This window comes from Primulina huaijiensis, chromosome 11 (assembly GCF_012295235.1).
Source record: "Primulina huaijiensis isolate GDHJ02 chromosome 11, ASM1229523v2, whole genome shotgun sequence".
Classification (NCBI taxonomy): Eukaryota; Viridiplantae; Streptophyta; class Magnoliopsida; order Lamiales; family Gesneriaceae; genus Primulina; species Primulina huaijiensis.
In genome coordinates, this window is record NC_133316.1 from 16,927,894 (window position 1) to 16,954,620 (window position 26,727).

The following is a 26,727-nucleotide window of genomic DNA, read 5'->3' on the forward strand; positions in this document are numbered from 1 at the left end:
TGTACTTCGATTTGAAATGATGGTGATTTGTTAAGTTTGAACGAATTTTTTCTTCAAAGATACCTCATTAAACTCATTGCCAAAACAATTTTTTTTAAAAAAATCAAAACAAAAAAAAAAAAAATTATAAGAAAATATTAAACTATTCATATAAATTAAATACATATTAATGTGTTTTGTCACTCGATACATGCATACATTATATTAAAACTAATGTCCCTTGGGCTCGAGTGCAAGTGGGCCCGAGACGATTTTTTGAATTTTCAAAAAAAATTGGACAAAATTGATATTTTATGAAAATATTATCGGATTTATCTATGAAATAAATTTTTGATAAAATTATAGATTTTTTTTATAAAATAAATAATGAACAATTAGATTATTAATTATTTATGGTAAAATTGTTTTACAAGAAATTTAATTATTAATGAATTAATTAAAATTAAATAAAAATATTTATTTAACTTGTTAATTTATTTTTAATTATGATGGTTACTAATAAATTTTAAATATACATGATTCGTTGATAATATTTAATATTATGATTTTAATATAATAACAAGAGTTGCATAATCCGAAAAACATACAAACAAACATGGCCTGAGATTTTTAAATTAACGATGAGACTGAATTTCAAAATTAAAATCCTTGATTTTGGATCTAAATTTATATCAAGCTTTTTAAAATAAAAATGAAAAGAAATTTCAATATTTTCATGTCTTTCATCAACGGTGGTTGTATAATGAACGATACCCGCTGTCAGTGTGCGGTTCATATTATTAAGGAGGCATGGGAAAACTGTGACTTCCACTGAAATATTTGATGTGTAATATGTGGAACTCTCATGACTTCGGCTCATATTATTAGGATATTTTATGGTGACTGTCCACTAAAGTTCAACATTGATGGGTCATGCTCGACGCGTGCAGAGAAAGGGTATCATATTAAAAGACCATCATCAAACGTGAGGCAAAAATACATGAGGGCTGCAAGAAGTTGCAATTGGGCTCTATTTTTTGAAAATTATGATTGGTTAATATTATTCGAGATTATAATTTAGCAATTGGACCTTGCGTGCTCACTAAAAAAATTGGATTTTCTGTTTTCATCGGAGTGTGGTGAAAATATCAAAATAGTGAGAGACAATTAATAAAACAAGATACCAAATTTTATGTCTTATAAAATATTTTAAAATAGTTGGTAAGGTTTATTTTGTTTTCATTTCAGTATATTTACGATGTCGTCGCAAAATACTCTATCTGTTACAATCGATCAAAATAAGCTGACTGGACCGAGTTACCAAGACTGGTTGAGGAATTTTTAAAACAATTATGAGAAAATAACATATATGCTCAACAAGATGCCTCCAAAAGAGGCTGTTGCCAATGCCCTTGCTGAGAAATTAGATAAGCTTGACAAATTGTGGGACCATTTCTTGCAATCTAGGAGCTATATGCTAGCTTATATGTCAAACGAATTGTAGAAGCGGTTTGATGAAGCTGTAAACATTGCTGACATTTACGATCTCTTGCAAAGGTTGTATGGTGCACAAACACATCTATGAAGACATTCTACTGTCAAAGAGCTCGTGACATCCTGCCCGCAAGAAGGCCCCTCGGTCCATGAGCATGATGTGAGGATGATTAGACTCATCAAGAAGTTAGTAGGCCTCGACCTTGTCATTCCAAACAAATTGTCGACCGACATTTTGCTGCTGTCATTTTCGTCCTCATTTGATGGGTTTGTGGTGAACTTCAATATGAACAAGCTGGATGCTACCCTTGAAAAGTTAGTTAATATGCTTACCACATATAAAGTCATAATCAAAAAGGAAAAACAAGTTTTCCTAATGGGCTCCTCATCTGGGACGAAGAAAGGCCCACAAGAGAAGGGAAAGAAACATTATGCTCTTCCAAGAAACACAAACCCACCAAGAAGAAAGCTTCAAGCACTTCTAAAGGGCCCACAAAGCCCGAAAAGACAGAAGATATTTGTTTCCACTGCAAAAATCTTGGACAATAGAAGCGTGACAGCAAGGAATATCTAGCGCCACAGAAGAGTTCTGGTAAATGTATGTTTTATATTGAAGTAAATATCTCAATTAATTCAACTTCTCGGGTGTTGGATATTGTATGTGGTTTTCATCTATGCAATAATTGCAGGCAATGACAAAAAGTAAATGACTAAGGGAATGTGAGATCTTCCTAAGGATGGCAATTGAGCAAAGGTTGTTGTGAATGCCATATGAGATATTTACTTATTATTAAACAATAACTTTAAGTTAATTTTTATAGATGTTTTATATGTCTCTGACTTGGTTAAAAATATTATTTTAATTTCTATGCTTGATAATAATAGATTTTCTTGTTTATTTGCTCAAGGCTATTGCGATATTTACAAGAATAAATGTTTAATTAGAATAGATAAATTACATAAAGATCTCTATACCTTAAAAATAAAAGATACTCTAACTAACAATGTCCAAGTGAATATGATTTAAACAACAAACAAAAGAAAATGAGATAGTCTAAATAATGCACATTTGTGGCATGCCATACTAGGACATATTTTCCAAACAAGAATATATAAGTTAGTGAGAGATGGCATGTTTGACATATCAGGCAAAAACTCTCTTTAAACATGTGAGTCATGTCTAGAAGGAAAGACGACCAAAGCCCATTTTTCTAGATAAAATGGAGCGTACACTTGATCTATTGGATTTCATTCATAAATATGTGTGTGGCCAGCTAAATGTTAGCAATGAAGTATGGACAATCTTACTTTATTACCTTTACTGATGATTTCTTGAGGTTTGGGTATGTGTATTTAATGAATACAAGTCTGAACCTTTTGAAAAGTTCAAAAAATTCAGAGCTGAAGTATATAAACAATTAAGAAAGAGTATTAAAACACTTCGATCTAATTAAGGTGGATAACACTTAAGTACTGAATTTCAAGACTATCATAGGAATAATGATATTCTCTCACAGTGGACCTCATCTACCATATCCTAGTTGAATGGTGTGTCAGAACGTCGTAATTGGACATTGATGGACATGGTTCAATCTATGATGAGATTCATTGAATTATCGTCATCTTTTTGTAGATTTACACTTGAGATTGCGGCAATGTTGTTGGACCAAATCCATACAAAGGAAAACTCCATATGAGATATGGAAGGTAAAGCCTCTCAAATATTCTTTCTTAAGAATATGAAAATGTCCTACTTATATGAAGCAGGTAGTGAGAGAAAAATTGGATAGTAAAGACAATTTGTGCTACTTTGTGGGATATTTAAAGAGTTCCATTGGATATTATTTCTATGATCTCAATGAAACAAATGTGTTTGTTTCAAGGAATTTCACTATCTTGGAGAAAGAGTTTCTTTTGATAGAAAATGTGAGATGATTGAACTCGAAGAGATACAAGAAACACCCACTCCTGAAATAGTAGAACTCACACCCCAACAGCCGGTTGAAGAGATATAATCTCTTAGGAGATCCAAAAGGGTCTCAAGTCGACATAAGGGGACGAGTATACTTCTTGAAGAGGGCCGAGATGAGCCCATTCCTAGATGTCATCCAATAAATTTATAGAAAGCATTATCAGATGTTGATTCATACAAATGGCTTGAAGCCATGCAATCCCAAATAGACTCCATGTATTCCAACCAAGTATGGTCCTTAGTAGATCCATTTGAGGGAATTGTCCTCATATGAATTAAATGGATTTACAAAAGAAAACATAAGGTGGATGGGAAAGTAATGACCTTCAAAGCATATTGATAGCAAAATGATATACTCAAAGGAAAGAAATTGATTATGAAGAAACATTTTCTCCAGTTGACATGTTCAAGTACATTAGGATACTGCTATACATAGCAGCATGATATGACTATGAAATATGACAGATGGATGTGAAAACAATAGTCCTTAATGGTAACATTAAGGAAGAGATCTATATGTCTCAACCTGAAGGATTCACATCAACTTCAGAGATCCATTTATGAACTCAAACAAGTATCGAGGAGTTGGAACCTCATATTTGACAACACTATCAAAGAGTTTAATTTTGTTAAAAACCTTGAGGAACCTTGTGTGCATAAGAATGGTAGTGGGAGTACATCGACATTCCTTCTACTTTATGTTGATGACACACTACTCATTGTGAACGATGTAGAGATGTTGCAATCCACTAAAATATGGTTAACTATTAAATTATCCGTGAAAAATATGGGTGAAGCATAATATGAATTTGGAATACAGATCTATAGGGATAGATAAAAAAAAATATGTTAGGGCTCACCCAATCTACTTATATTGATATCATACTGAGAAGATTCACCATGGTAGGAGTCCAAAATAAGATATATCCCAATGTGTCATGGTGTGACTCTTTATCTAAGTCTATGTGCCATAAAACTGATGAAGAAATAGAAATCATGACTCGCATTCCATGTGCATCTTCCATTGATAGTATTATGTATGGTATGATATCTACTCGACATGATATTGCATTTGCACTGAGTGTTGCAAGCATATATAAGTTGAATCATGGTCCATTGTATTGGAAAGTCGTGAAGGATATTTTTAAATACTTAAGAAGAATTAAGAATTTGTTCATGCACTACAACAAAAATGGCTTTTCGCAGCGCACAAATTCTCATGTCGTAAATAATAATATTGACGGCGTGCGATTAATGTACCCCGTTATTAGTCTAGACACGATTTTTTTAAATTTTTTTACTATAAACAGCGCACATAAACATGCACGCTGTTAATAATACTATTAACGGCGTGCTTTTATTGTGCGCTGCGAAAATTACATAGGTTATTAACATCTCACATATAACTGCACGTTGTCGTTTATATAATTTATTAATAACACACATAAATGCATGTTGCGGATATTACTATCCGCAACGTGCTTTTAATGCACGTCGTTATTTCTGTCAAGTGCAAAAATATTAACAGCACACATATGGGTGCACGCCATTAAAAGTAATATTCGTAGCGTGCTTTTAATGCACGCTGTTGATGACGTGCTGCGGAAAATCATTTTTCTTGTAGTGATGGTTTATGAGAGTGAGAAATTAAAATTGAAAGGCTATATTGATTCTAATTTCCAATCAGATGTAAATGATTCAAAATCAACATCTGGATTTGTATTCAAGCTCAATTGTGGTGTTGTATCTTGGAAGAGTTCGAAACAAAACACCACAACGGATTCAACCATTGATGTCAAATACATAGATGCGTCAGCTGCAGCAAAAGAGGCTGTTTGGATGAGAAATTTAGTTCAAGAGTCCTCAAGAAGCTGATCCAGACTCAGTCTACTACGACAACACCAATGTCATTGTCAAGCAAAGGAACCGATGTCTCATCAGCGATACAAACATATACTGAGGAAGGTTCACATATGTAAGATATAGAAAATTCAAGCGACGTAACCTAATTGCATGCAAATCTATGGTATTATTAAAAATTCTTAATTAAATGTTTTAAATACATGGTTATGACATGAATGTATGATTATATGACATGGTTTACTGGAATTGCATAAATTAGGGCATTTTGCAGTATTCTATGTTCGAACGAGGAACGAAGACCGGGGACAGTTAAGAGAAATATTTTTATTAAATAATTGTTTTAATTATTTAATATATGATGTATTTATTATGAATTTTCGAAAATAAGTATTTTGGGATATTTTTACACGTCGAGTCATATTTTAAAACAGTAGTCGATTTTCAGCAAATTGGAGGACTTTTGAGGGTTTGAGTAATATTTTTGAAAACATATCAAAACAAATTATTATTATGGGACCTGATGGACCTGTTTTAGTAGAAGTTTTGAGCATAGGTCATTAATCCCTTATATATCAAAATTTGGCCCAACTCTTTTATTGTTTCTCCTTCATTCTACACGCCTCAACCCTAGCACAACTCCTCCCTCACGGCAACCAGCAACACGAGCATCCAACAGCAGCTTTTTGATCGCTTTCTCTAGGATTTTCATAGGAAACGTTGTCTCGTCCCTTCGGTGTCTATCTCTCGCATCATTTACGTTGTTCTTCAAGCGTTTAATCACAAAGACACACTCGAAACCTTCATTTTCTTGTCTTTCACACCATAATACATGTTTTCGATTGATTATGCATGATAGATGTCAGATCTAATGTTTTATTCTAGTGTTGTTCAAAAATGCATGAGGAAATTCAATCTTTTGACACATGGTTCACGCGTTTATCACGGTTCGAACGGGGGCTGCAAGGTTTGAGGTATGAGGCGTGATCCACAGCAGTTGTGTATGTATTTTAAGTGTTGATATCAGATCTGGAACATGCGATTTAGGGGATTCGAGTGAATTCTTCATGACTTGGTTGTTGGAGGTGTTAGGGCGTGTATGGCTTGTGAGATGGAGGGGCTGTGTGTGCGGCTTTCGGGCAGTGACCAGAGTGTTTGGGAGACTCACGTCATGGTCCTAGATGGGTTAGATCACGCCTGGTATGGTGCAGGGTCATGACGGATCAGGTTCCTTGTTTGAAGGAGGTTAGAGTCGCTGCACTGCTCTTTTTGCGCTGCGGCGCTTCCGCACAGCGCTTAGGCTGCGGCACTTGTAGATCCGCATCGCTATACAGCCAGCACCTAGGCGCTAGTCCAGTACATGTGTTTTAACAATTTTAGTGGGTATGGCTCATTTTGGGTGTTGCAGCATGTTATGTCGATATGTCTGAGGTTATAGATGGTTTAAATTGGGTCATATGGAATTGGTTAGGAGTTTTTGAACTATGGTTAAAGTTTGTTTGATTTTCGGTAATTCGGATTAAAACCGAGACTCCGGTCTAAGTTTTAAAACGAATTATAGAATTTAATGCATGGGCTCAAGTTTACGTCTGATAAATAATGATGAGTATGTTTCGAGGCGTTTTATATAGTTCGGATGGATTCGGGTCGAAATTTTAAGGTCCAGAGGTAAAATTGTCAAATTAGGGATCATTTTTCCCCAGGTCAACTTAGCGGTTCTGGCACTACCCTAACAACTGAAAATGCATGTGTAAAATGTTTATTTCATTGGAATATGGATTTTTTATGAAAAAACTGATAATATGTTGCATGCTTGGTTTCAAGAAAATATATGTATATGCGTGAAATTTTATTAAGTGATGAATCTGATGACATGTTTGAAGGAGGTAACTTGGTTGTGACTAATACGAACACGAACACGAAACATGTAAGGCCAAGGCTCAGTTGACGGGTGAGAGTGTCGCTGATGTCCCCGTCGCCTGGTACCATGGTTATACGTAGATGGATCCATAGAACAACAGCTGATACAAAAGTCATAACTAATGATCTGAATTCAATAAAGGAAAATGAATATGTTTATGGTGACATGATTTGAATATGTTTATGTTCATGTTAATGTTATAGTTATGTATACGTTCATGCTTTGGCATTATCACGAAAGTTATTTTACTTACAGTACTTTTTACTGTTGCTTGATATGTATATGTATTTTGTTATAGCGGTTCAAGTGTGTTGAATCTTTAGACTCACTAGGTGTGATTGATGCAATAAACAGTTTGTTGATGAGGAGACTGGAGGTGCTGAGGACTGAGTAGACTGGGCTGATAGCGCACTGGAAGCCCGAAGACCTTGCGTTTCTTCTGCATTTTATGCTTTTTTGAGGGATATGGTTAAACAATATTTCAAAACGGTTATGATTTTTATACTTTGAGGTTTGGCATGTTTTTAGTATTATGTGGTTGTTTTACTTTAAACTGTAAACGTTTCTGTGGGTCACACCTTTTAGATTTTTAAACCGCATTTCTTTTATTCAGTATTTGGGTCATTTGGAAAAACGAGTGAGACGAATTTTTGTATATATATGTATGTATAATTTGGCCAAGGCCTAAACTTTAAAAAAATTCAGTAGTATTTTAAGTAGTAGATGTTTTAACATTTTTCGGGATATTGTGAGAAGATGAGACATATCAGTAAAGAGAGTCACCTCTACAAAAAACGTTGTTGATCCACTGTCGAGTCCCCCATCAGGACCATTGTTTGATAAGAATCGTGAAGCAATGTGTTTGAGATATATATGTAGTTGGTTATATGGCAAGTGTGAGATTGTTAGATTAGGTGACCAGCAATCCAACTTCTGGCTTGAGCTTTATTGACTCTTATGTAAAAATAATTTTTATTTTAATAATATTATATGATTTTAGCTAATTATGGTATTTGCTTTATTTGTATATCCATGCAGCTACATAGATAAAGTCTTTGAATATACAATAGGTATCATAAGGTCTGCTTCTTAACGTAAAATCATGAAACTCATTAAGAAGCGTGTTTTATATTCTAAACTAGTTCCTAGTCGATTCAACCGTCTAAAATAAGGATAAATTTCGTTCGAGCTTGAGACTATCATCTGTGATATAAATGTCATCTTTCATTGGTGAGGGCATGTAGATGTCCATTCATACAGTTGAGTGATCATTTGATGATAAAATGAACAACCATTCCTCTGATTTTCCAAGTAGTTATCACTTATCGAGTGGAAAAAGTCTGCCGTTATGTTTGTATATCATTAGTCCTTTGACATGGGACAATGTGGAGGCTTCACGTACTAGCATGCATTTTGATCATTTTACCGACTCTGTTGAGGGTTATCAGGTAGCGAGGTTGGGTATAATTTCGAAATATGTATGATTCAATGCATTGTAATCATGTGATTCACCGCTCACCTATGAGTGAAGATATCCTATGTAATCTCATGAGTTAATAGTGCAAAGAATCTCTAGTCAGAGTAAGACATGTGCATTTTGGGAAGACCTTTCTTCGATTGCACATACAATGTCAGTATTATTACTCAAATATACATAACATCATTATATATTTCATTTGCAACTCTTGATATATTAGTGGTTGCAGATTTGATCGGGATATATGAGTTGAAGATACCATATTATATACTAATCACAAATTAAGGTTTTTGTAAGCACTATCAATAATACCTAAGGGATCATGAGACAATGCTACTAGATGCTCTTATCATGATCCAATGGATGCAATCAGACTTGAGTTATGAAGTTCTTGATCAAGGGGTTGATGAAAAAATAATGATGCTAATTAGGGTAAGACCGAATATAAACAAATGTTGTTCTGAATCACATGAAATTGTGAACTCATGGTTAGTTGTATCCCTGAACCACTAAGGGTCACACAAGTATTGTATTCTATGTTTCCGTTGAGATAGTCACATTCAAAGAGTTGAATTTGACGACTGTAGTTTGTTGGAGGTCAAACATATTGTTTATAAAGAAGTTTATAAGTTGATTCCATGTAATGGAAGTTGTGGAAGTTAACTAAACTACTAGTTAAATAAGAAGAGTGAAACTGTTTGTTTTAGTAAAGAAATTATCAAAACGGGCAGCTGCAAAAAATGAATCATTGGAAAATTACATTTTTCGAAATTTTAATTTTTCATTATGAGAACAAGATTGTACCCTCGATGCGTCGGCATTGCTTGATGATCGATCGGGATTAGAATAAATTCACAAATATTTATTTAGTAAATTTAGAATATACTAATTAAAAAGCAAATTAGTAGTAGTGACTACAAAATGCAAAATTCTCATAAAATATTATATAAGAATCTAGAATAGATTAATTAACAAATAATTAATTGAGTAATTAAATAAAAATTATTTAATTTAAAGCATAAATATGTACATGTATATATATGTATATATATGTGTTTGTATATGTATGTATTGTATTATCGAAAACTGATAATAATTTAATGATGCATGCTATGTTCAAGATTGGGAAATACCTACATGAGAGTTTTTGAATAATGAAAATACTGTATACTGATTCAAGAAGAGTCCTGATTAGATCAATAATTTAAAATAATTCATTAAGGGTTATATGAAATAACATAATTTTACACAAGTTTTTTTCCACAAAATATTCTCTCATTTTCTCTTCTCACACGACCGAACCCCTTCCTCCTCAAGCACCCTCGTGCCGCTGCACCACCGCTAAAACTTTTGAAATTTCAGTGATCAACTCTCGACACAAATTTCGTTTAGATTTTTATTTCGATATATACGAGGAATTCACTTTCTGATCATGTTCCTGATTCAGGATGTTGAAGAAAATGGTTGATTTCAGTAGGTCATTCATATAGATTTACAAGAAGAACTAACTCCGGTAATCTCGAATTGGTTTGGTGTTCAGCATTCTTAAACGCAAAGGTAAATCAAATCTGAACGTCCTATGAATTGTTTAAATCATACAACGTCCAAGAAAGTTTTGATTGTCAAAACACAAAATTTCTAAACTTTCGCAACTCTCTGGGTGCGAGAAAACGGAACACCAACAATTGAAGAGTATAACATTGTTATTGAATTTAAATAAAGAAGAAAAATGTGATTTCTTATGTAACTGAACAAACATTAATCAACATCATACGGAAAAAATAATTAGCCAAGAGACCCAAAAACACATAATAGAAACTAGTGCACGAACGCACGCGTCGCATGCTTATACAATATTTTTTATAATTCATTTGGTTTATGTTTAAATTAAGATCAAAATATAATTATAAGAATTAGTGAGAGGCTATACTGCAATTTTGATATATGAATTTTAAAAATAAATAGAAAAAATAAAGGAATAAAAATACACAAATTGGAATTGAACCTTTAGCTTGATGCCTAAAAAACAAAGATTCTATCTGCTGAACTTACATGTGGCTTTCATTAAAGTTTTAACACTTTATTGATATATATAATTATTAAAACAATTAATGACATAAAAAATTAGTCACTCTAAGTATCTTAAACTTAATAAGATAGTATAGATAAAGAAGAAGGAAGAAGAAAAAAGATACAAGTTTAACCCAATATTTGGCTCAATTGAGAGGATAGGAGATTGAAATTAGACATGTCAAAATGTCGGGCCAGCCCGCTATTTTGGCGGGCCTCTATATGGCCAACCCAGCCTAGCCCAACCCACCTTGGGCCGTGGATAAGGCGGGCCGACCCGCTTATTTTTTTTAAGAAAAAAATGCTGAACAATATTACAATAAACATAGAAGAAAAATATATTTCAATCAAATAGTTTCATAAAATACTTAAAAACATTGAAATAAGAAATTAAGAAAGCACACAACATAATCCATAAAAAATAAAGTTCTTACTTAAACCACACATGAAGAAATTAAACAAATACTATAAAGTCAATTCTCATTAAATTACATTCAATCTTAATCTTCTACCATAGCTCCCTCCAATGTTCCTTCGTCAAAAATTTCAACAACATTGGATCCTTCTCGGAGGATGTTGTTTTAATATTTTCACATTCATCATTGTCTATAAAACTTTGTTTTCACAATCAACATCTTCTCTTGGCATTTGATAGGATCATCATCAAGCTTCGAATAAAAAAACTCTAACATAGAAAGCTTTATTCGTGGCTCAAGAATATCCCCAAATGCAAGTACCACGCTATATTGATTCCAATACTTATGAAACTTCTCTTTCATCATTTTACACATATCACTTATCACCTCATCTTCATTTGACAAGTTCTCATTTAACAAAACCTCGATCTTCCAAACTTGCATTAAGTACAAATTTGATTTAGGATAAGAAGAACCGGAGATCAAATTGGTACTATCATAAAATGGCCCAAGAAATTCACATATTTTTTCTCCTCTTTTCCACTCTTCAATTGAAGGACAATATTTGTAATTAATATCATTCATTTGAAGAGAAGAAAATGTCTTTTTATGTTTGATGGCATTTTCCAACATCAAATATGTTGAATTCCAACGAGTAGGCACATCCAATCTCAAGCCAATACCACTGTCAATTTTACCAACTGCTCTCACACATTCTTCAAATTTTTCTCATCCTACCTTCTGAACCTTTCACATACTTAACAGATTCTCTAATTTTATTCAAAGCTACACTAGTTATTTTGAGACCTTCTTGGACAATGAGATTTGATATATGAGCAGAACATCGAACATGAACAAAATTCACCACCACACAACAAGCTATCATGCAACGAGAGTCGTTCTTTCAAAATGCCTTGCATATTATCATTACTTGATGCATTATCCAATGTCAAAGAAAAAACTTTTTTCTCAATCCGCCATTCTTTCAAAAATCCAAACAATTTTGATGCCAATTCAACTCCTGAGTGTGGAGGAGGCATATGAGCAAAGTTAAGTATTTTACTATTCAATTTTCAATCATCAATCATCATCAACAAAGGGGGCACTCAAGCAAATGTAGCCCTCATTAGTGCATGCAGTCCATACATCTGAAGTTAAACAAATTCTATTTTTTATGTTAGCCAAAGTTAGCCTAAGTTTCTTTTTCTTTCTCATGTAGATTCTTGAAATGTCTGAAACAAGAGTATTTCTGGAAATACAAAGCATATCAGGATTTATATATTTAACCCAAGCTCTAATACCATCATATTCAATAAAAGAAAATGACAAATCATGCTTAATAACGACATCAGCTAATAACTCACGTGAAATTTTTTGGTCTATTTTTTTTGACCTCATGTACCCATCATGATCAATAATCATTTGTCCAACATCATGAAATTTTACCATTTTGCAGTTTTGAAGATGTCGCCTTAAGGTAGAAGTCCCATATTGTTTTCCCCCACATTTATACTCTTTCTTACATGCCTTACATTCGGCTCTTTGTATACCATCTTGACCAATCTCTTTTCTCGTAAAATAATTCAAGACATCAGAAAATTCTCTAGGCTTTTTGGATGTAGCTTCCTCCTGACCATGTTTGTTGTTTCCAATTTTCTCATAATCATCTATATTAATACTTTGGTTTATGGTAGAATCCATAATCTGCAAATACAATAAGGAAAAATATTAATAACTTCAATCATTTCAATCACAACCTTTTTCAAGCAATCTTCGTTCACACCTTTTAGATCAGAAAAATATTAATAATATCATAATAAATTTAAGATTCACAGTTATAATATCTTAAAAATTGATATTAAGAGGAGAATACACAATTTACCTTCCAAAAGAAACGAGTAAAATCACACAACAAAGAATCGCTTCTCAGCAGGATCAACTCATTCAACACTTCAACAAGAAATTTGCGAAAACATAAAACAATTGATATGAAAAAAGTAAGAAGCGTAAAGAGATCAACCATTTCGTAGGTGAACATTTGAACGATTGCAACAATGGAATTAAGACGCAGGCTAAAATTTCATTTATAAAGGAACTTGCAAGGTATAATAAATGTGCATCAAGGTTCAATTTTATCCAAAACATGGTTCACAAAACTCCACAAAAATATTCACAGCATAGCCTTCTTACATACCAACAAAAAGAAGAGTATAAACAATACTTTTAAACAAAGTCCTGCGATTCTGCAATAGAAATATACTTGGATTTTTCCCACGCAAAGTTAGAATCTGGACCCGAGCCTATCAATCGTTATTCGAGTTAAACATTACAGAAAAGGGAGGAGAGCATAATATGATAATATCTTTAAAAAAAACAAAGAAGAAGCATAGAGATTCGGATTTTACTAGAGTGATGGAAGCAAGGCGTGGCGCGGTGCAGGAGAAAATTAGAAAAATAAAAAAGATATCACCAATTTTTATATAAAACTTAAAAATATAAAATTCTACCCTAATTTGGCGGCCAGCCCACTCCGTCTTGGCTCGCAACCCAAATGAGCTCGCTCAACCCTTTTGACTTGCCTCCAAACGGGCCGTCATTTTATCAACTCAACTCACTCAATTTTTATAGCGGGACGAGCTAGTCCAACGGACCTGACCCGATTTGACAAGTCTAATTGAAATGAGTGATTTGGAAAGAAAACTAAAGGAGACAGAGGAGGAATCAAAGAAATTCAATTGATATTTCATGTTGCCTCAAATATAACCCACATTACATTTAGACATCGAGTTTACGATGACCAATGAAATAGCCAAATCATCATACTAAGATTTGATTCGGTTTTATAATATTATGCGTTTGATTTTTCTCTTGTGATAATTTAAATTGAGTTTTCTATGATTTTCCTTGATTAGAATTATATAATTTGATGATCGGGTCAGTTTAATTTTTTAGTAGTGTTGATTTATTTAAAATTTGTTTTTATAACTTTGCTAACTATTTGAGTTGTAAATTAAATTATTTTAAAGTTTTTTAATCGTAATATTTAGTTATTTTTATAGATCATGAAAAGTAAAATCTTTTTTTGTCGAAAAAAGTTAAATACCAAGCAAAACCCTCACTCAATTGAACAAACCACCGCCGCATTCAACACTCTTCTTCGTGTACCAATCCAAATTCACCGCCAAATCCCAAAACCACCTCAACTCCAGTTCCATCCACCCATCTCAGGCCGGCAGCTGGCCATCTACGCGGCGGAACAGCTGCGTAAAGAGAGAGGAAACAACAACAGCCTGCGCAGAAAGAAAACCTAGACGAAGGGGGCTGTTCAGTTTTCCTTCAGACCAACACACCGTGAAGACATCGACGGACTTTTGTAGGCTTTTTTCGATCAATCTCAGGCATCGGGAGGGTATGAATTTTGGCCTAGTTTATCTTTTTTGTCTATTGTCTAGTTTGACAGATTTTGATAGTTCTTGTTTAAAAAATTATTCCATCCCTTTTGATGCATTTTATGGTGTATGCATGCATATATGGATTTTTTATGGTCGTATTATAATGTGTATGTGAGTTTGGAAATGGATGAGTTCGTCTGATTTTCATCCAATTATGCTACTGGGTTCAAAGGAACAACACGAAACAATAATGTTCAGCAAATAAGCTGCTGTCAAAACAGGTCTTTAGGTCCTAAAATTCACTTTTCAAATGTTGTAAGAATCCCCAAAGCACTAGCCGAGAGTCCGTGTGGAATCTTGGGTTTTCTATTCAGGAAGGAAAGGGGGATTTTTTCACACAACGAAAACCTATTGATTTTTCTGAAGCTCCCAAAAAAAAAAATATCTTACAAAGTTCCAGCACCCAAAGACCTGATTGGGTCGGGTTTTTCAAAAATGTTGGGTTCAGATTTTTACCTGAACCTTACATTTTTAAATCAGGTTGGTGTCGGATATTTTTTAGGTACCGATCGGGTATCAGGTATCCGGGAAGGTTTGATTGAGGCGAGAAAAAGCGCACTTATGTTAACTTTTGGCCAATTGTTTTTAAGCCCATCCTATTATTTCAAGCCCAACAAAGTTAAACCCACTATCATTTATTTATTATTAAAAAAACCCTGATCAGCAGACCTTTATTTCTACAAAACTCTAAACACAAGAGAGCTACCTTTCTCAACTTGCACAGCATAATTTTTTTCCATCTCTTTGCAAGTTCACTTGTAGGGCTTCTATAGTACTCGTTTAATTATTGCAGAGTTCTCTTTCGTTTAATTTTTTTTCATTTTTGATTTGTCGTCTTTCTTTTATTTTAGCGGCACTTAAAAATATATTAGCATTTCTCTCTGTTTTTTACTGAAATTTAATTTCAAGACCTCTCCTATTTTTCATCCAATATTTTTTTAGGAAGGCAAAGAGCGATTTAATGAGTAGATTATTGAATTTTTTTTCTGTTTATCAATTTGACTGCCAGTGGTTCGGTTGAGGTTACAAGATACAAATGGGAGCACCTGTCATGTGTGAACCAAGTTTCACAGATTCTGAGTTGGATGAACATATTAGGAGTGCTCTTAAAGCTGCAATTGAGGTAATCGTAGAATGATTGTTGGAGTTTTTTTTGTTATCATTCAATCAATCTTATTGAGTTATACTATAAATCCTACTAATAGATAACTAAATTTTACCTAATTTAGGGCGACTTCGACTACTATAACCAGCTTGTTGCTGTGATGTACCGTAAAGAACGTCTTGTCACTGAGGAGGTGGCCCTCCTTGTGGTAAGCTGTTGTTTTTCCAAGTAAATTTGTGGGTATCCATCGTAGAATATCCTATGAGTTAATATTTTCTATGGACTGGCAGACATGTTTGAAAGCAGTGACTGGAGCTGTTCGTTACATAGACATCACCCACCATCGGTCTCTTCTTGTTGCTGTAAGTTCATGCAGTTGAATTAACTTTTGTTTTTCACTTTTGTTGTGACTTACTTTGTAATTTATTCAATATTTTTTGGTACTTCAGATATCTGGAATGAGCCTGTGGGATTATGATACTGATGTTATGGATGCATTGGTTGAATTGCTCGCACACTTGGTATGCTAGTTGTATGTGTCCTATCTATTTACTGAAATTTTTTATTGACATACTTTGTTATCGACCATTCGGCTGTTTTTCCACCTTCTAATAGGCTTCATCAAGAGGAGAATATGTTGATTTATGTTTGGAAATGCTTGTCATCAATTTCATGCCACCAACTTCTCCCTCTTCTGCTTCGTATTTTGTGGATTTATTAAAGCAATCACGTGGGCTTACTAAGAAGAACCAAGTTCTTGATCGTGTCCATTCAACTTTGCTAAATATTGCCAGGATGAGTCCTGTCCATTCACCTAGGAAGCTTGAGAAGATAGTCATAGATAGGATGCCAAACATAAAGATGAAGGAACATGTAAGATCATTTACACAATTCCTGGCTATTGTTACTTTTTATTATTGCGTTAATTTAGCGATCTAGCTAAATTTAAACACACTAACTTTGAGAATTCGCTGAAGATTGTTATTTTTTTAACATTTATCTGTCACGTGATTTCGGAGGCGACATTATTGATCAGGCAAAGTTTTTAGCTGTAACTACTCAAACAGGCTTTCAGTACTTCTCTCACACTTCATTGGCCTCACTTACTAGTAATGGTAGAGTCAACATAATTTTATTTGCAAGTATGCCCGGTAGGATTGGCTTCATGAGTGACCACTTGGTCATGTTCGGACAGATGAATTCAATATTAGAGCGTCAGTATGCCCGTGTTAGTATTTAGAGCCTATGGTTATTCATTTACTGTATGAAATTTTTGTTGTGAGAGTTATTGTCCCCTGTCATGGCCTGTAATTGAAGAATGTGTTGAGATAAAGGTGCCTCAGACTGAGCTTTGTGCTTGATACATGCACTATGATGAATGATATTCTTTTCCCATTACATAATTCCCAGAATGATCATGAAATTTCATTAATATTTAATATTTTATCAGGGCATTGGAATTGACTAAGAATATCAGATGCCTTTATTTTAATCTCTTTATGTTGCAAAAGCATTTAGCTGAGTGCATTAGAATAGTAGCTTACTCAACCTTAATTTCCGTTACAATTGAGCGGAGATATGAAAACATGAAGCTGTTTTCAGATGTGTTTCTTGGCATGGCTATCTTTTCTATTTACGGTATGGTTATTGTAACTTGATATCTCATTCCTTTAGGTTTTCATTGAGACATACGTGGAGAATATGTTGAGATTGCTGACTGGTAGGATTAGTGAATTTGTGGGAAGCTCAATGCTGCTTTTTGCAGTTGTGGATTGCCTTAGAGATTTGGATGTAAGTTTATTTAAAGGAATGAAATTAATTCTTGAAGACTTCACTGATCTGAAGTAGGTAATTCGCTGGTCCTCAATGTAGGTCGAAATAGATTGGAGTGACATTTTGAAGGATGATTTTCATAAGGGTAAGTCGGATTTGGAACTTGAAACCTTTGAAGTGCCTATAGATCATATTCAACAAGATTATAATGAGGTGCTCTTTCCTTCCCTTTTCTTTTGGTTATATGACTTTATATTTTTATTGATTACATACACCTCCTTTGCTATGATTTTTGGTTTGCCGGTTATCTTCTATTCGTTACGTTCGTTAGTCAGATTGTTTTCTGTTTTATTACGCTGAACTGACAAGAAGATCATTTTTTATTATTCTTCATTTCTTGTTATTTGTAACAGTTATAGGCTTGAGCATGTCTTTTCTATTGAAAAACTATCAGAATAAACTCAATTAGACATTATTGATGATTCACGATTTTCGGCTTCAATTAAGTCCTTTTGTTAGGTAATGTCTTTTTTTTCTTCTTATTTTCATTTTGTGTTTTGGAAAATTGGTTTTTGTTATTTGGTTTTTGAAGGAAAAAAAGGGTGCGTCTCTGTTGAGGAAGTGTTTTAAGTAAAAACAGAAATGGCTATCTGAGGAAGTTGTAACAACAGTTTTTTTTGTCGTGTGGATTGCATGACTAAAATTTATACTAGAAAATTTATCGTCTCTCTTGATGTTATCAATAATACATATTTATATTAAAATTAACGGTTTCTATAAATAAACAATAAAAAACGAATCAAGTCAAATATTGATTTCAAGTAGCTTATATTGAAAATGGTTATAATAAATTAGATCACTAAAATAACAATAGAGTGGGTTTGTAATTAATACATTAGTTGAAAAAATATTGTTTTATTCGAAAATTTAGATTAAAATAACAATAGGGTGGGTTTGCAATGAATACTTTAGTTGAAAAAAAAAATTGGTTCGAAAGTACAAACTATTGCATTGCGGAAAATCAAGATCATCTACTTCTGCATTGCTCATTTTCGAGAGGTCTTTGGATGAAAGTTCTACAAGAGCTGGGATTTCAATGGCTTTTTCCGAGGCAAGCTAAAGATCTTTTATATTTGGATTCTGGGTGTCCCATTGAGAAAAAATTCAGCAATTTCCAGTATATGATAATTCACTGCATATTTTGGTCCCTATGATTGAAAAGGAATAGCAGAATATTTGAAGAGGTGTCTGAGTCAGTTGATCAAGTCTGGGAGAAAATAAAATTCAGGGTCGCATCTTGGACGATAAACTTGATAGAGTACAATCATTTATGTACTTCAGATTTAGTTAGGGACTGGAAATTTGTATGGTCGTGACAATTGTGTAATGAGGTCATAGAGCTGAACTTTTAGATAATCTTCTTGTAACGTTGTAACGGATTACTCATCCGCGCATATGGTGTAACATCAAAATATTATAATAAAATTAGTTTCCTATAAAAAAAAAAAGAAAAAAATTACCTGGCCTCCACCGGGCTCAGATTTTCCCGGTAATGGGCTCCGTGGGGGTGGTATTACTTATCTAATCGTGGGGGTGATATTGCTTATCTAGTCCCACGCTGTCTCATTTTGATCCACACTTTTGATGTTTCATAATAAATGTCTACTAGGTGTCGATTGATGATTTTTTTTCCATTTATTTTTATAGACAAGGATATTAATTTGAAGTAATAACCGTAGGAAACTTGAGTTTGACTTATTGGGTCAAAGTCACTGTAAGCGAAAGAAGTTTCTGGTTCTGGATAATCTTTAACATTATACCAAAACATAGACACGTTAAACTGTTGTTCCAGAATTCTGATAACATTATTTTAAATGGACTATTTTTTCTGATTTATGCATCATTTTTGTAATATAATCTCATTTATATGCCAGTTTGATTGGGAAAGTCTGATACAAAGGTTTAGTGGAGTTGATGTTGCTAGAAAGCTGGATAATCTAATGGTACTTGTATTTGAACATCTTAAAACCAGTAGTGAGAGTGGTCATCTAGTTCAGGTAAAATCTATGTCGTTCCTTTAATTTTCCATTTTAATGATGCAGATTTCTTACCTTGTTCACCTTTTAATGATATTTAAGGTGTTTGAGACTCTTCTCCAATCATTTCGGATAACTATATTGACTGCCTATAAATCAAAATTTTGTCAGGTATTTACCATTTCTTGGGATCATTTAAAATACTGTAGTTTATCATCAATTCTTTGTTCATTTACATTTTTACTTGGTGGAAGCTGTCATGAACTTTGACTATATTTGTTATGTATCTTTTGTAGTTTATCATGTTCTACGCCTGCTCTCTGGATCCTGAAAGTTGTGGAAAAAAATTTGTCAGCATGCTTATAAATACCTTCGTTAGTGGTCTCAATCCTGAACTGAGGTAAGGCTTAAGGTTCTTTGAGGTAAGGGTTAAGGTTTCTTTGAAGCTTTATTTTTAATGTTAATACTGTATAAATTAAATATTATTTTTGTTGAGAAGTGTGTCAATGAAATTTTGATATTCTTTGCTCAACTCCTGGCACAGATTTATGTATGTAGCTGTACATTTTTTTTATCTGCAAATGGCATGCTATGGGTCCATTGTAGATACTTTTGAAATTACCACAGCAAAGAACCTGTTACTCTTGAGAAAAAGCGTATTATATTTTATACTCATTTTAACTTGCAAAATTAAGTCAAAATTTCATTTATTATCTCGATTTTGTTGTAAATGTGTCCAATTTTTTATTTGTTGGTCCATCAGATAATATAACAAGTTCCTACCAGAAAATTATCTAGTAGCAAAAAATGAAGGGTCCGAAGGGGTTTAACACTTGACTTACATCCTCGGAGTGAGTGCTGGAGAAGCGTGTAACTTAGGTGCGTAGTTGTTAAGCGAGCGCCTGGCTGTGCCTAGGAGGCGACAGGCGCAGCCAGGCACACCCCATGCACCTAGAAGGCAGGCGCAGCCCATGCCGCGTGGGTAGGGCTTAAGACAAGCGCGCTTTAAGCGTGCGCCTTAGCCCAGGCGCAAGGCCTGTGTGAATCGCAAAAAACGCGCCTTATGAATGTACTAAGGCTTGGAACAATTTATAAGCCAAGCCCAACCAATTTTGAAGTCCAATTAGTAAAGCCCATAACAATTTAATAACTGAAAACCTTGCGTGCATTTGGACCCTTCTGCGCATACTGAAACAATCATCCAGATAAAGAGGAAGCGGGACATGGCTGGGGCCAAGGTGCACGAGCTGAGGCAGAAAGGCAAGGCGGATATTTTGGCGCAGTTGAAAGATCTGAAAGCGTAGCTGGCGTTGCTGCGAGTGGCAAAGGTCACCGGCAGCACTCCGAATAAGCTTTCCAAGATTAAGGTGGTAAGATTTTCCATTGCCAAGGTGCTGACCGTCATATCTCAGAAGCAGCTGTTATCTGGGAAGTGTACAAGAACAAGAAATATTTGCCCGTTGATCTCCATCCCAACCCAAGAAGACCCGTGCCGTTTGCAGCCGCCTCACTAAACACCGGGCTTCTTTGAAGACAGAAAAGCAGTAAAAGTAAGAGATGTACTTTCGTGTGAGGAAATACGCTATTAAAGTTTTTGTATTTTTTGCACTGTTCTGCCTAGGCGGTAGGCGGCCCTCGACTGTCCCGCCTTGTCTAAGACGGTCTCTATAGGCGTTCCAAGGCTATCTGGCGGGCAAAGCGGGCGGCGGAGGCGGTCATTGATTTTATAATCCAAGTCAACTAGTTAAAGTCAATAATTTAAAAACGAATCAAAGTCAATTAATTTAAAAAACCCTATATATAATAAAAACATCTCTCACTTTCTTTTATATTTACTTTTGGTTTCAAGTGTCTTCTACCATAAGCCATCAACTGCTTCAAACCACTCCAGTCGCCGTCGCCGTCTGCCACCACCTTAATTATCTTGATAGTTTGAATTTATATATTTATTTGCACGTTGATTGGATTGTATTATATGTATTAAACTTTTTTATGCATAAACATTATTTAATTACATATATTACATAAAAAATATGATTATTTATAATTACATTGCATGATTATATATAATTGCCTATAAAAAATCGAAAAAAAAAATTCAACCGCATAGGCGGTGCCAGGCCTTCACCTCTAGGTGTAACCTTTCGCTCAATACTATAATCGAAAATTGAAACATAGCATCTGAGGTTGCAGTGATCGAAGATACACGACAGAAGTAATTGTCCTATGTTCCAAACTTCAACTCTTTCCTTTTCATCCGCTCTTCTCTAAATGGGCAAATTGCATGTAACCAATTAGGTTTACGACAAAACTTAGAAATCGATCACTGATCCAATTTGAATACTTTCCATTTCGAGTCAAGAGATAGATAAATAACATATTAGGCGTCGATGAGCACATTGAACTATCCATTTGTACCCATGTGGGGAGAAAAAAATGTCTCTCTTGTTTCAAATAAGTTGTGAATAAGAGCAAACGAGAGCCCCCCCATTCTTTTCTCTTCCATTCTGAGTTGTATGATTGGATTGGTAAAAGATCAATGGCCTCTAGGAAGAACCGCGGTTAGAAATGTTCACTTAGAAGATCTTATTCAATCTGCTTGCGAAGGCTTTCGCGCCTTGCTGTTAAGTAAGGTGGAAGCTAGCTACTTGCTTGTTAAAGGTGCTTGCACGCGGCTATTCATAGATATGGAATTCTATAGTTGTGCTGCTTGAAATAATTAGTAGCAGGTATTAGGTGAGAGTGCTCCTACATCATAGTTGTTACTATGCTTACTGGATACCTTTCAATCTTTTAACAAGGTACCGAGGTGGTAGGTGGTCATTGACTGCCCCACCACTGCCTTCCGTAATTTACAACATTGATTTTTTAGCACATATTTGGGGTAATGTTGAGATGATCAAAGTTTTAATTTGGTTATGATTTAAACAACAGCCTCGGGCTCCCACCTAACGCCGTTTACAACATTGATTTTTTGGCACATCATTTGGGGTAATGTTGAGATGATGAAGTTTTTATTTAGTTATGAATTATGATTTACGCAATATTATTTATTAATGGATTTGTTATTTATATAATTTGATATCTTTGTGAAATATATTTAATTTATATAATATTGTAGTATAAAGCACTAAATGTGTGGAATTTTTAAATGTATGTTAAATGCGTTTTAATTCGATAAAGTGTGTGTTTCCACCTTGTGTCTCAGGGCCCAAGGCACCCTAGCGCTTTAGTGCGACTTGTGCCTCAAATAACTATGTTAGGTGCCATATAAGTGATTTTCCAGATATTCATTGCCTTAATGTTTTATTCTGATCCGATTGCTAATGGATCGTGCCAATTTTTTTTACCATGTAAATTTTGTTGCATCGATTATCACTAGTCAGATTAGCTCTTTTTTCAATTTGTAAATAATTTTGTTTAGGTTTATCTACATCTTTCTCAGTGTATTATTTTCTCATATAACACATCTTTTTCACCTTTTCTAATTGTTCCGTGTTATTATTGAGCTTGTTATGTTTCGACTTATCAAGATATGTAACCTGCTTATTTTTACATGCAGAATGAGTGCTGTTTCATATCTTGCTAGTTATTTGGCTCGCGCAAAATTTGTTGACATCTCACTTATTGCAACTATACTGGAAAGGTTGATACTCAATCTCTTATTACGTCTGACATTTTACTTCTTGAATGAGAAGGATTGAAGGACAAGATGCAAATTTTTGACTGCTCCATTTCTCTCACATTGCAGTGTGGTGAACTGGTGTTATGTGTACTGCAAGGAGCAGGTTGGTGACATTAATCCAAAAGCTCATAAAGTCTTTTATGCTGGATGCCAGGTGTGTAATGCCTTGATTATTTAGCTATTCCCAATCATCACAAGCTTAAGTTTTGATTATTTTTTTTTATTTTTAGTTTCCCTTTTGTGAATTTTAGAGGTTGTATGCTTTACTTGGTCCGACTTATTGTTAATGCAGATCTCCTTCATATTCTTGTTCTTTTGATGGGTTACCTGCCTTGTAATTGTTGTTTGGTCTGTTCATTGGTAGAACTATAAAGACATAAGGTGGAAAAGAAATTGTTTGTGCCATTGTTGATCTGAAACTACACCTGGCACTGTTATGGTTATGGTTATGGTTATGGTTATGGTTGAAGTAGATGGTGCAAAGCTATCTTGTGACATTCTTTTCTGATGAGACTGGAAGGAACATAAATATTGTGGCGATGAAGGATTCTAGTGGTGTAAGGATGAGATAGATTTATCAGAAGGAATAAATGCGAAAGGCCAGTTTTCAGAGATGGGTTGTGATTTGTGAGTGTGACAGAATACATGGAGAGAGAAAAACTTCAGTAATGAAAAACTAGGGGTTCGCTTATAGGCAATTTTTTATTTTAATTATACTAGGCTAGGCAAAGAGAAAAAACTAACCTTAACTTAAAGTAGAGACGAGGAGGATATTTTTTACCCCCAGAAAGGAAATAATGTTGACATGTTTTCGTCAAACTAATGGATCAACCAGCCAGTGACATATTTTAATGGCGATAGTTAAGTTTCTTTGCCATCCATTAATTGGGGGCTTGGGGAACCGAGTCAAAAGAGAAACCGAGGAATTTGTTGAATTCGCTTCTACGTGTTTGGATTTCTATTCTAAACTAGAGATATAGAAACCTATTCGAGTACGAATCCGGATAAGTGGTGAAATTGACAAGAGTGATGAGTGTTGTTGTTCAAATATGGTTCTATGACCTTAAAGGGGACAGGTACCTGTAGCCCCTATATCGCCACCGTACAAATGTAGCTGTGGTGATAGCTTATGTTACCAGTTCTTTGTGAACTTATGCTTTTAATTTTCCAAGGAACGTGCAAGGAATCTGTTTCTAAATGATTTTCAACTGTTCTGTTATGTAGGCCACTATGTATATACTGTGCTTCCGCATGAGACAAATGCTTGCGATACCTCGTCTGAAATTACAACTACTTCATATGCATATTGACGATATCCTTGGGCACCCATTGAAACCATTACAGGTAAAAAATTTGAGCACGACTCGTATGTATGATAGTTGCCAATAGTAATATTTCATTTTTTTGTTTGTCATTTTCTTTTGTCCTTGACTGAATTTCTGATTAAGTTAACCATATTAGTTGATCTTGATTCTGGTCTTCCATGTTTTGGTTTCTGTCCAGGTATGCTTGCCATCAATAGTAGAAGAATTTCTTCGGTTGGCGAAGGACAACCACATATTTTCCCTGCCTCAAATCTTTGCTGACCACGGCCTCCTAGAATCGGAACATTCACGTGCATTTGGTGGGATGGATAGACTCGATGTGTTTTTTCCCTTTGATCCATGCTTATTATTGAAATGTGACAGGTTTGGTTTTTGTCTTTGTTACTCATTTCTCCCATATATCTACTTCTATAATCTGGGTCGGATCTAGGATTTTGATGACAATGATACCTTCATCTAGATTGATGACACTAGCAAATTTTTAGAAATTACTCACAAAAAATAATTTGAGGATTTTGATGAGAATGATACCTTCATCTATAGATTGATGACACTTGCAAATTTTTAGAAATTACACAAAAAATATTTTGAGGGACGACTGCACTGTTGATCCCCTATGGAGTCTGTTTTAAAGTTTGTTCTTATTTCCTCCGACACTTTTACTTGAAGATATATTCGGCCAAATTATGTTTCCTGGTCGATGGTGAGAAGTACTTACGACGAAGAAGGCACGAGTGATGAAGACGAAGAAGAGGACATAGAGGCTTGTGCTGACTATGACAGGGTAGGTATTCCAATCGCTGGCCGTGCCAGGAGTTCCGACGAGGATGCTTTTGATCTTGACGAATTTGACGTCTCACTAGACAAAATGTCCATTACGCCCGGAGATACATCCCATAAATTTGGAGGTAGTGTGCAGAGATTTATGCAGATGCCCTCGAAAATCAGACCGTCGACTAGTCCAGAGTCCCTGTGATTTGTCAAATCTTTAGGAAAAAGCCATAGTTTCGTTGGTCTGTTGGTGGTCTCTATTTTGTCCCGCAAAACAAGTTGTGGTTGAACAATATTTGTTGAATCAAAGTGTTGTATCAGTATCTCTTTCTATTTATTAAGCAAGACATATATATAAAGCCGTCAAATTGCAATTCAAGCCCAAAAAATTCTCTATTATTCTATGTGGACAGCAGTTTTAATAAAATGACGTGCTTGAGAGCCAAATGCATATCACTAATCATAGAAACTGAAATATCTCAAAAATTAAAAAATAACTTTCATAACCAGTTTTTTTTCCTTGTAAAAAACCAGTTTTGCCCGTTGTCACAATTTCTCAATTGTGATGTTTTATGGTTCCTTGTTCAGTTACTTCCATATTCATCCTACGCATGAGAGGCAGAACATGTGGCAAAATCAAGCTTCAATTTTCTTTTTCGGTGGTTATTTTAATTATTAAGAAATGGGTTTTCTATCTTGACAATGTATTTCAGGTAAATTTGAGTGTGTTAATTTTCATGGAATTTTGGTTCACACAGAGTAATATCAGGTACAAATGCCCTCAATTCTTCTCCAAACTCACTAATTTTGGTTGACACAAAGTAATTTGGTGAAAGTTCAGTTATTTGTCTATTCTGAAATTTGTTATTAATTTTTTTTTAACTTTAATTAATTTCTTATTATTATGCTATTGATTTCTTTAACCGAAATAAATTCCATAACGAGGCTTTTAGTCAAACCATCTCCATCCTTTTAGAAGATCTGCCTATGTAACCCGACAAGTCAATGGGTTGCTCTTGCTAGCAGCAGGAAATTGGGGGGGTTCAATTTTTTGTCCTAATGGAATATCATTTGATGCTTCGCTTTTTATATTTTGATATGTTGTTAGACGTTGGAAAAGTGATTAGGAAAATTAATTTGTAGATCTCCATAGGACTAGAGAATGGCCTATTTTACCACACACCACATTAGTATAAAATGAAAGATTAACTCGAGACATTTGAAAAATGGACTACTATCCTTGGAAAGATTATATAGGTAATTTTTAAAAATTCATCCAATCTCTCTTCTTGATCCGTCCGTGCTCAGACAAACAATCTGGAGTTGGAACCCATTACAACGTAGAAAATTTTGGAAGAACTAAGCTGTTGAACATTATACAATTTGAAAAC

At 34.4% G+C, this 26,727-nt stretch overlaps 1 protein-coding gene and 1 pseudogene across 6 annotated transcripts; both read left to right on the forward strand.

Annotated features, from left to right (window-relative positions):
* Positions 1-5,919: 5,919 nt before the first annotated feature.
* Positions 5,920-25,715, forward strand: LOC140987233 (RNA polymerase I-specific transcription initiation factor rrn3). 6 transcript variants are annotated; one of them, XM_073455663.1, is made up of 16 exons: positions 5,920-6,032; positions 15,651-15,764; positions 15,871-15,954; positions 16,037-16,108; positions 16,196-16,267; positions 16,362-16,619; positions 17,421-17,537; positions 17,619-17,732; positions 19,454-19,576; positions 19,658-19,726; positions 19,852-19,955; positions 23,118-23,201; positions 23,307-23,394; positions 24,465-24,584; positions 24,744-24,928; positions 25,235-25,715. In XM_073455663.1, exons 2-16 carry the CDS (start codon positions 15,678-15,680, stop codon positions 25,539-25,541), a joined length of 1,884 nt encoding a protein of 627 aa, XP_073311764.1. In that variant the 5' UTR covers positions 5,920-6,032; positions 15,651-15,677; the 3' UTR covers positions 25,542-25,715. The 6 variants fall into 6 exon arrangements, with proteins under 6 accessions (XP_073311764.1, XP_073311767.1, XP_073311762.1 ...); XM_073455661.1 differs by lacking the exon at positions 5,920-6,032 and adding an exon at positions 14,297-14,598; XM_073455665.1 differs by lacking the exon at positions 5,920-6,032 and adding an exon at positions 15,373-15,391.
* On the forward strand, positions 19,962-21,143 carry LOC140987234 (large ribosomal subunit protein uL29-like; annotated as a pseudogene).
* Positions 25,716-26,727: the final 1,012 nt, after the last annotated feature.

What these genes read in the sequence shown, in the direction of transcription:
- LOC140987233 (XM_073455663.1), top strand. Translation starts at nt 15,678, where the DNA reads ATGGGAGCACCTGTCATGTGTGAACCAAGTTTCACAGATTCTGAGTTG. An exon ending in CTCTTAAAGCTGCAATTGAG is followed by an intron (nt 15,765 to 15,870) that starts GTAATCGTAGAA and finishes TACCTAATTTAG; the next exon opens with GGCGACTTCGACTACTATAA. An exon ending in ATTGCCTTAGAGATTTGGAT is followed by an intron (nt 17,538 to 17,618) that starts GTAAGTTTATTT and finishes TCCTCAATGTAG; the next exon opens with GTCGAAATAGATTGGAGTGA.